Here is a 10,482-nt window from a genome sequence, read left to right on the forward strand (position 1 = left end):
ACAATGCACGTCAGCAAAACAATGCTAATACTCGTACATCAGTGGATGGACTCTTTTTCGTACGTCATCTAACCGAATCATCGACCTGGTATCACCAAGCTTTGTGGAAGCTTGGTGATAATTCATATTTTGTTTGCCTATATGCGTAGACTTTAGTTGATATTAGATTGTGTGTTTACTTCTATTTGTACGTGTGTCGTCTGCTGTAGATCGCTATGAAGTCGAACCAGCAGGATCTCTTGCACTTACTGGAGGGTATCATGAGGAGATGCAAACCTGTCATAGTCACTGCAGACGTGGCAAGACTCAGAGCGGCTAATGACAATCTGACAGCTGTTTATGAAAACTGCTCCACGCATCGCAGTGACCAATCAGGAAACAGCTCACTTGAGGTATTCGCAAAGGATCTCTTTGCTAGTTTTTTGTTCTTTTCGCCCTGGAGAGAGAAATGCCTTTATGTTGAAATATATAATAGAATCTTTATGGCCATCCGCTTTATTGAATAAACTAATCAAATCAAGCTTTACATTTGAGCCTAATAAGCCCACAATTAATACACTCACGGTTTAGTCCATATTAACTCTTTGAACCCAGGCCGTTCTTGTCAATGCATGTCAGTAACCCTGAGCACTTTGCCCAAGGATTCAAAGTTTTTAAACTTTTATTAAATATAAATAAACTTGCTCATAGTACAATGATATTTGGTAAAATACTAGTAAAAAGGTCGGGCAACCCACAGCAAATGTTATCAAACAGAAAAAAAACAGTATTTCACCATTCAGGCTAAAACTATAAAAATTCATACGACTTAAAAAACTCATAAAAACATTTACAATAGCATCATATTCATTGATCACATGTTCATCATCATTTCATGACTCAAAATATACTGGAACATTATAGTTAGTATCATAAAATTCTTCATTTGCATCACAATCATTTCTTACCTACCAATGAACAAGTTGTATTGATTTTTTGCGATATCGTTCTAATAAAATTTGTTGTTATAACGAAGGAAGTAGAGAAAGGTATTTGAAAACACCTTATGCAATGCCGAAATACCGGCTGTTAGGCTTCAAAGGGTTAAGCGTACTTTTGGAGAAAAGACTAGCATTTGGCTTTTTTGTATAATTTACATGTTTTGCAGTCAAATGAAACTTAATGTATTTTTGATTACTTTTTGAAAGAAGAAGAAAAGGCCTCATTTTTTTCTGGTCTTTTCCGTTTTTTCAATATCGGATGGGGTGGAGATAATTCCCATTGGTTATATGTTTACAGCTAGTCGCTCCTTACGCAATTGTCTCCCTCTCACACAAGGATGCCCAGAACCTACCAAGGCGGTTGCCAAGAGACAGCGGCTATAGAAACACATCCCAGCTATCTTCAAAGTCATCCAGTCCGAGTCTGCAGAGGCACTCGAGGCCGATTGACGTTGATCGAAGCCCGAGAATGACACCACAGCATGTTTTGGGCCTTTCGAGTGACAATGTTTCACGTAAACAGCATCGATGGACAGCAGAATCTCAGCTGCAGAAATCTGCAGCAAAACTACGTCAGATGCAATCTGCAGCAGGAATAACTCAGGTTAAATCCGCCGTAGAATTACGTCATAGGCAATCTCCATCAGAATTAAGGCACATGCAATCTGCAGCGGAATTACATCAAATTTCATCTGCTGGAGATATGCATCAAATGCAATCTGCATCTAGGTCACAGCCATCTGTTAGGTCCAAAGAGAGACATTCTGGCCCACCGTCTAATCAGCTGTGGCTGCAGTCATCGGGTAACAAAAAGCAAGTCGCGTCCGCTGCTAATTCCTATCAAGTCCGATCTGCTGGTCATAGTCGGCAGTCGTCTGCTTTGGATGATCTTTCAGAGACATCCGATGGCTGTGATACAGCGCCCTCAACCCCTTCTTCTACGAGAGAAGACAACACTTCGGACTCGGAAGGAAGTGATACAAATCCTCCTGTTCAAGGGTTAGTGCTGACAAACAAAAGCAACCGAGTTATTACGTTATGGAAGAACATTCTAGAAGGAAAATTATGACTACAGTACTTTTAGTGGCTAATAAATCATGAAACCTAAAATCTTTAGTATAATCTTATATTAACTGTTTCGCTACCGTAAGCCGATATATCGGCTTTCGTGGTGATTCAAGTACAGACCGTAAGCCGATATATGGGCTTTTCAATATGGTTTCACTTTTATTTTAATTACGAAGCTTATACAATAGCTAGACCAATAAAATTTTGCCTCCAGTGAAACAACCTTGTTGCCAATCACTTGCTATCAATAGAAATTTTATGGCTAAAAATTTCCAACAATTCGCGGTGATAAAAGTACCAACCGTAAAACGATATATCGGCTTATCAATAGGGTTTCACTTTTCTTTTCATTACGAAGCCCACACACTAGCTAGGCCAATCGAAATTTGTTTCTAGTGAAACAAACTTGTTGCCAATCACGTGCACCTAAAAGAAAATTCTTTGGTTCAACGATTCCATTTCTAATTATTTTTCAAAACGGCAAAACCAGATCGTTATTGTCATGGCAAGGAAAAGCACACCGCATTCGTTCAACACAAAAAAAACGTTGGAGATTGCATGAGAGTGGAATTCACTTTGTACTTATCTTGTAGAGAATTTTGTTTCGAATAAGATGTATTTTACAGTAAAACCATATCTGCCTTTACTCTCGAGATATTGCTTAAATACTAGCGGTATATTGGCTTTTTGAAAAATTCGTTTTATTAATTCGGGCAGAATATTCATTCGGTAAGATTTTAATGCAGGAGTGAAAGAGTTATAGGTTGCTGTATAATAATGAGCGGTGCATCTATCAAACAATATAATCAATGCATCTATTGATGAATATTTCACTCTGTGGTTTTATGCTGTCATGACATGACAATTATGAATGACTACAACCACTTATTGATGCTGAGCTTGTAGAGATGGATAGCCTCAGGTCACTGTTTGTACTCTTGAAAAAACCAATGCACGATTCATGATGGTGTGGATTATCTTTTGTCAAGTTCAAACTGTGACGTCTTTGTCTTGTAGAAGTTCTGGAACATTTAGTCAGCAAATAGTGCAACTGGGTACCAGGCAGCACAGGCATGCTGTTAGTAATGTAGACCAGGTTCTAAATGGAGAAGTGGGTTATATGGCCAACCCTCGCATCAACAGGGCCCTCTACAATGCTAGTCAAATCGTAAGTTGTTTGCCGTTTTTGTACCACCATTTTTTTTCTAGTTTGCCAAATGGCATCCTGTTGGAGAAGATCTCTAAGATTCTGTCATCATAATTAAAATTTCCTTGAGCATTTGTAAGAAATGAGTCATTCTTCAACATATGTCTCCTTTTACCTCATCTCCAGTATTTTTATCTTCCATTCTAACTTTTAGCTATGTTTTTATGATAGTTACTTTTTATTTACGGTTGCGACAGAAAGACTATAGTCCAACTGTGTGTGATATGAGGTCTTCCACAAAACACAAAATAAGTTTTCATTTATTTTGTTTTGCAGGGGCCCAAAATGAAATTTTCAAAACAAAATAATAAATTATTTTGCAAATTATATGTGCAAAACAAAATCGATTTTATTTTATTTTTTTGAAAATATATTAAAATTTGTTTGTCAAGGCGTTATGGGATGTCTACAAGATAAAGTTAGGGGTGTGCTAGACCAATCTTATTTGTCAGTCTGATTCATAATAACCTTATCATTTCGAATTTCTTATCGGAATTTGCCTCTTTGAAACCAGCATGTTTAAGGTTACTGTCAAGTCTTGGCGGATGTTAGCAATCATCATCATAATAATTATAATCATCATCATTCTATTTAAAAGCCAAATTTATTGTTTTGAAAGATGAGTAGCTAATCTTTTTATGCTTGGATTTGCGAAGCTTTATTGTTCACTCTATTTTACTGTTTGCTTTATGGACTTTGTTTTTATTCAGGCCGCTGGCAACATCGTGGCTCCTACAGAGCAAGTGCCTACTGTCAGGTCACCTAGTCGAAGCAGCCAACCTCTGATTGGTGGAGCAAAACCCACGCGACAGCTAGGCCGCCAGTCATCAAAGGGAAACAAGATGGCTGCTGTTCAGAATACTGCTCGTGCACCAACTTATAAGGTAAAACTTTGGAATCGGGAGTTATGCACTCATGAGAGTTAATTTTGTTCTCACGATCTTTGAACTGAAGGCGATTTTTATTATTATTACTGGTTTGGGTTTGACTTTCACCACTGAAACTTTGCGTTTAGGCACTCACAAACATTGGCACTTGTCTTTAGGCACCTGCTAATACTGACACCCTGCCTTTGGGCACCTGCTATGATTGACACTTGTCTTCAGGCACTTACAAACATTGACACTTGTCTTTTGCTACCTGCTAACACTGACACTCTGCCTTTGGGCACCTGCTAACATTTGCACTTGTTTTTGGGCACGTGCTATGATTGACAGTTGTCTTTTGACACCTGCTAACACTGACACCCTGCCTTTGTGCACGCGCTATGATTGACACTTGTCTTTTGACACCTGCTAACACTGTCACTCCGCCTTTGGGCACCTGTGAGCATTGTTACTTATTTTGAAGCACTTGTTAACCCTGACATTGTTAGGGCTCACAGGTATCTAGTTACCATTATTATATTCTCTCGTGCATATGTGTCAATGATTATTTTTCAATTTCAGCCATTGCTTTAGCGTTACTACAGTCACAGAGAGTGAATATTGAGCATGTATAGGAGTTAAACTTGTTATGTGCAGCGCTGTACTACCCTGGTTCTATTATGTTTATACCATTTTGATGCAATTTCTTGTGTCTATGTTGTTATCCAGGATTAGTGATGTTAGGGGTGTAACCAATCACACTCAAGGTTACTAAAATTGTGCCAGTGTTCAAACTAGGTCAGTTAGCTTTCATAGAAAGAATAGTTTGTTATCGAACCTGTCTCTTGCGTATCTCTGTAATTATCATACGAAAGGGTATACTGTATTATAGATAATTTAATTGATCTGCGTTAAAAAGATTCTTAGATATACAAAGTTGGTCAAACATCATATCAGAATAGTGATAGGTTATACAACCTCTGTGTATGACAATATTTGCATGGCACAGGCATATGAACAAAGATAGCACAACTCTTGCGCTATGAGTAACAGTAAAAATCTCACACTGCAAGCCGTTATATAATGCAGCGGTATTCTTTTAATGGTGATTTTATACCTGTTTGGTCATTTTATTGTGATCACTAAAACACATAATAGCGTTGGTGATATCTTAAATAGCCTATGATTTTTGCATGTTGCAGGTGCAATACGCAGCAGCGGACCACCCGCAGTCGAGTGCCTCGAGTTTTTCAGTCAGGCATGATGAGCTGATGAGTGCAGAACATAGCCTCAGCAGTGTGAAGAGCAGACAGGCTAAGATAGTCAACAGTAGCGGGGCGTATGATGCAGCCTCCCTCAACCCAAGCTCGGTATGACCTTATGCTAACTTTTGTTGTTTTCATAGTTCATTATCATAACGAGCCATAAAAAGTGTCGAAGCCATAAACATTTGTTTTACATCTGTACTGATATTTGTTTAGTAAATGGTGATAGTTCTAGAATGTCGATCCTGAACATTTTGTTTACTGATGATCACATACATTTGCACAGTCGACGCTTCTGTAAAAAGAGCTTCAATTAGCGAAAAGAATTTATGTCAAGTTGTCGCATCGTATCACGTTAGAAATACTATATGAATATATATATAATGTGAAGCGTCAAGTCGGTAGAAGTTCTCAAGTTTGATTTGAATACAGTGCACCCTCGAGATACGATGTTGATTCGTTCCAGGGCTGGCATCGTATGGTGAAAATTTGTATGTAGGGGTATAGAGACCATACTCATGTATATGAGTTACATACATATGATGAATTGTATTTACGTAGTAGAGAGCAGGCCTGCCTGCAAAGACATGGTTAAACAAGAAAATAAAACATAAAATCAAAATGAAATAAATAAAACATAAAATGAAATGAATAAAACATGAAAAATATGCCACACAAAGAAGATAAATAATGATATACATTATACATGCGTTGTTTTGATGTACCAGTCCACATCAGTAAATTAAACACTTGAAATCTTTCTGCCGATGTAGGTTTTTGTGTATCTTCTACTTCCTCGCCCATACTAAAGGGTTGCTCCTCTTCAATGCTGATCGCATGCATGGCCTTCCAACTCTAAATCGTCAGTCGTAAGCTCCTCCTTGCGCTTGCTTTAATGGAGTTCTTGTTTTAATAATAACTGCAAATGTTGATTTGTTGCGACCATATTCCTTGACAATATTAACAATGTGGGCGTGTTCTTCTTATTTATTTATGACCTCCAATGTTGTTGACATGGAAATCATGTTTCCTTCATTTTGTAACGTTTGTATCGGTCTCAGATTCCATAGCTAACAAATTAAATATGGATACTTGTAGTTATATACGTATGCTGACTAACAGTTTATAGTAAAAGAGAGCATAACGCTAAAAATGAATATTTACTCTCACTTGTGTATTTTAAACGAAATTTCCCACGCGGAATGCTGACCTGAGAGAAGTCGATCATCGTGTCTCTTCTAAACGTTCTGAAAATGTTTTCGGCGAACCGTATTTCGGCGTCTTTGTTATTTCGACATGCGTTATGAGCACACCGACCGCCAAATTTTAACTCGGGCGAAACTTTTCTCAAAATCGTATCGTGAAATAAAATTCGTATAGTGAGGTGAAGATCTCAAAATGTTCAACTTCGTAAGGTGAAAAAATCGTATATCAGGGTAATCGTATCCCCGAGGGTGCACTGTAATGGGAGGTAGTCCCATAAATAGCCTTGAAAATATCACTTTTTTCTCTTGTCGCACTTTGGAGAGGAAACGGCGTATAGCTATATCTGGGGTAGCTATTATATATACTAGTACGCTGGCAATTCCATGCCTGTGAGGGATCATCGGTGTAATAAATATGTGTACAATTATTCCGCAATGCAGCAAGTTGGTCAAGGGGTGCAGACAGTAGCGTGCTTAGCTGGGAAGGCAAATAATTGGGTTCTTGTCTGGTGTAATCTTTTTTCTCTCGTTCTCAGCGTGGCTTCAGACAGACGGAATTCACTCTTATTATAGTAAAGATTTTTTTCTTTGTTTTAGAAATTTTTGTGTATAGTATTGCTTCCTTTTTCTCTGCAGCATAGACCCTACTGTGGAGAGAAAAAAGTTATCAAAAATTGATTTAAATTAACATAAATGTGAAATTGCTGTAATCGTTGACTCTAAATCAAGTGTAAATTACAAGAAAAAAATGGACAACTTATCAATACACACCAATAATACTCCAGTTGCTGTACAATTGTGAAATGAAAAATTAAGTCTAGCTTTTCATTTTCAAGGACCAAAGGGGTGAGTTTGGGAAGATCTTGGAATGGATGAGGCAATTTTCATGTATTTTACACTTCGTCTGATGTAAAATCCCTATAGTGTAAACATTTTTGGAACAAGTTATTTTATTTACATTGTAGGAGCATCTGCAATAGTTGGCTAATAAATTATTGCAGCTTGTGTGAACTAACCCAGGTTTCTGGTTTTATTTGGATAGTTTAGTTGATTTCATCAGTATTATAACATGATATTTTTGTTGTTGGTGAGAGGAACTCAAAGAGCCATGGTTAAGTTTACAACTTCCATAGTTTGTGAATCGTTTCATAAGCAAGCTCGTGTTAAAGAGAAGGATACGAATTCGTTGGCTCAACATTGTTGCTGCCATTAGTGGCCAAGGAACTGCTCACTACATGTGGTGTGTAACTAACCTCGTTCCTCGTTTATATGCAGAATACTGGTCGATGTTCTCCACCTCCCCTCCTGCCTCCAAGAAAGGGACGGGCATCACAGCCCTTGCATTCATCCGCTCAAGCGAACAAGCCAACATTAGTGGGTGTAGTCAGACCTCGTGCGCAGTGCCATGGAGATGAAAAGGGACGAATACTCCCTGCCCAGACTCGTGCCGGACAGAAGGAGACCTCACTCTAGTTTTTAGTTAATATGTTGTTAAACTGTTTTAAAAGTTGTTTAAGATCGATTTCTCTTACGGAGTTGCTGCATGACATTGCATCGTTATTAGTAAATTATTTTTATTTATAATTTCACAGATTTGCCAAAATCAATCTGTTATTAGTGAGCAAGCATCTCACTGTCTTAGCTACTGGATCTTGTTGGAGTTATCCTATTTTTCACCTGTTTGTTATATTACCTTGTAATAGACATGTTGTCTCACTATTTTAGACATGATACATAGTGCTGCGCTATTTTCAGCTTTTTTGCTGCTTTTTATTCTATAAATACAGCTTTGGTATAGGGAGTTACTAGAAGCCTTGATTCATCAGTCATCACTTACCACAGCGAATCTGTGACCTATTTATTTAGCCCAAAGTGTTTCGGTCTCTCGAAAACAGGATAATGATAATTTTTTTGGGTGTTTTATGAACTTTATTTCTTCAGAATCAGGACGGTGTGCTACCATCTGGGAGAGAGGGCTTTTAATTTTCACACCGAAATAAATTTTTTCCCAGCTGGTTGCTGCTTAAGGGTGGAAGTCGAATAGTTAATAATAGGCAAAGCATTTCGATTTTTTAAAATCAAGTATAAGCACGAAACAGTATCATAATTTGCATCAATAACACTGTATGCTAAATGAGTAAATCTGATCCTGTTATAGTCACATCTGAGTTGTTAAAAATTTAGTTGAAAAATTTCATAGGTCACAACAATATCCGTTACAATAAATCAAGTAGTAACTCCCACATGAGCAGGCAACTACGCACATTTAATGGCAATAATATTGTACGTTTTTTACAAACTCATAGTACCGAAACTTCTGCCAGAAAGGCGAAACTGTGACTCTAGATGTCAAGCTTGGAAAACCATTCTTGACTTATACGGCGGTCACATTTTCCATGACACGAAATCTAATAAAATTCACCATCAAATAATCAACGCAAATCAAAATTACATGACATATTGGGATTTATTTGTAAAATAGTGAAATACTAGTAATCCTACTCGACATGAGATGGATCAAACACAAAGTCCCTCTCATTCTTCACCGTTCAATTTGTCATTGCTAGGGTCTTCTGGAATAACATTTTTTGCAAACTTAATGTTTTTTCATAGGATCTGCTCACACTTCGGTAACTCATTTGACACATCCACAAACTATCATCTCTCCATTCTTTTTCTTGCCCATGAATCACAATTCCTGACAGAAATCTGTCTTGCTTTTCTGTCAAAAACGTACTTATTATCAAAGGTGGTAGTTTTGCTCTATTGGCGAAATGTTATTTTTCATGTCTTGTGGTTTTCACTAAAACTGTCATCTCTTATTCTTTTATTAATTGTACGTATTGCCAAGGGCATAAAAACATAGACGTTTTTGCTGATGGTGTTTTTGAATGGCATTTCTTCAGCTACTCATCTCCTGCCTCCGATGCCAACTGAACAATTAGCGATCCAATGATTTGAGCCAGAGAAGGCGGTCGACTTATACGGCAAGTTCATGTCCAAACTTTAGACCTTGACTTATTCTGCCAGGTTTAATTATACGCCCGAATTTATGGTACATATATACAGGTATACTAGTGCGCATGCACTTCATGCGTCTTGTGAGATCGTCGTATGTAATAACTGTGTGCACAAGTATTCTTAGATGTGGAAAGGTAGTTGAGTGGTACAAATGGTAGTGTGCTTGGCTTGGAAACCAAATGTCTGGGTTTGATACTCGTGCACCCAAATACTTTTCCGAACTCTTAGTGTGGTTTCGCACAGACAGATGCGGCATTTTATTATAGTAAAGATTTTATTATATTATATAATTATATAATATTCATATAATATATATAATTGTATATTATATGTATAATATACATATAATATATATTGTATATTATATGTATAATATACAATATATATTATATGTATAATATATATTATACTATAATAAAGGCTACTTTATTGGCATTCATTTTATTTCAAGCAGAATTATTTACCAAATTATGCCATAAATAAAACTGAAAAGGGCAACAGAAAATAGAAATAGCCAATAAAAAAGACTATTGTAGAACCTCAAACATATGATTTGACAGTGAAATCAAGCTTAACTTTCAGTTGTAATTTCTAAGTATTCTGGACATACCTGTGGCATGAAGTCGCTTTTATTCTACAATGATACATTTTTTTTTAGGGTTAGAATTACCTTTTCTGCAAAGAACCTTCAGGCTGAGAAACAAATAAAATACTCATTTGTGTTTCAACCTTGTGTCTTCCATCATCTGCAATCGGCAAATTATCATAATAATAATAATAATAAAAAAATTAATAAAAACAATTTTAATCTTTAACTGATGTGTTTGTCCATCTGCAGGAAGCGATACTGAGAGCATTAGAAAAGAAAAT

The 10,482-nt window shown here is 37.0% G+C and overlaps 1 protein-coding gene across 1 annotated transcript in view; it reads left to right on the plus strand.

Moving 5' to 3' along the window:
- LOC137401457 (ankyrin repeat domain-containing protein 50-like) overlaps positions 1-8,392 on the plus strand; it is a 70,744-nt gene extending 62,352 nt beyond the window's left edge. Inside the window, exons 23-28 of the mRNA XM_068087809.1 lie at positions 210-392; positions 1,279-1,979; positions 3,066-3,216; positions 3,966-4,139; positions 5,324-5,491; positions 7,867-8,392. Coding sequence (XP_067943910.1) covers positions 210-392; positions 1,279-1,979; positions 3,066-3,216; positions 3,966-4,139; positions 5,324-5,491; positions 7,867-8,064 — 1,575 coding nt within the window. The 3' untranslated portion in view covers positions 8,065-8,392. The remainder of the gene's footprint in view (positions 1-209; positions 393-1,278; positions 1,980-3,065; positions 3,217-3,965; positions 4,140-5,323; positions 5,492-7,866) is intronic.
- The last annotated feature ends 2,090 nt before the right edge of the window (positions 8,393-10,482 follow it).

This window comes from Watersipora subatra, chromosome 8, assembly GCF_963576615.1.
Source record: "Watersipora subatra chromosome 8, tzWatSuba1.1, whole genome shotgun sequence".
Taxonomy (NCBI): Eukaryota; Metazoa; Bryozoa; class Gymnolaemata; order Cheilostomatida; family Watersiporidae; genus Watersipora; species Watersipora subatra.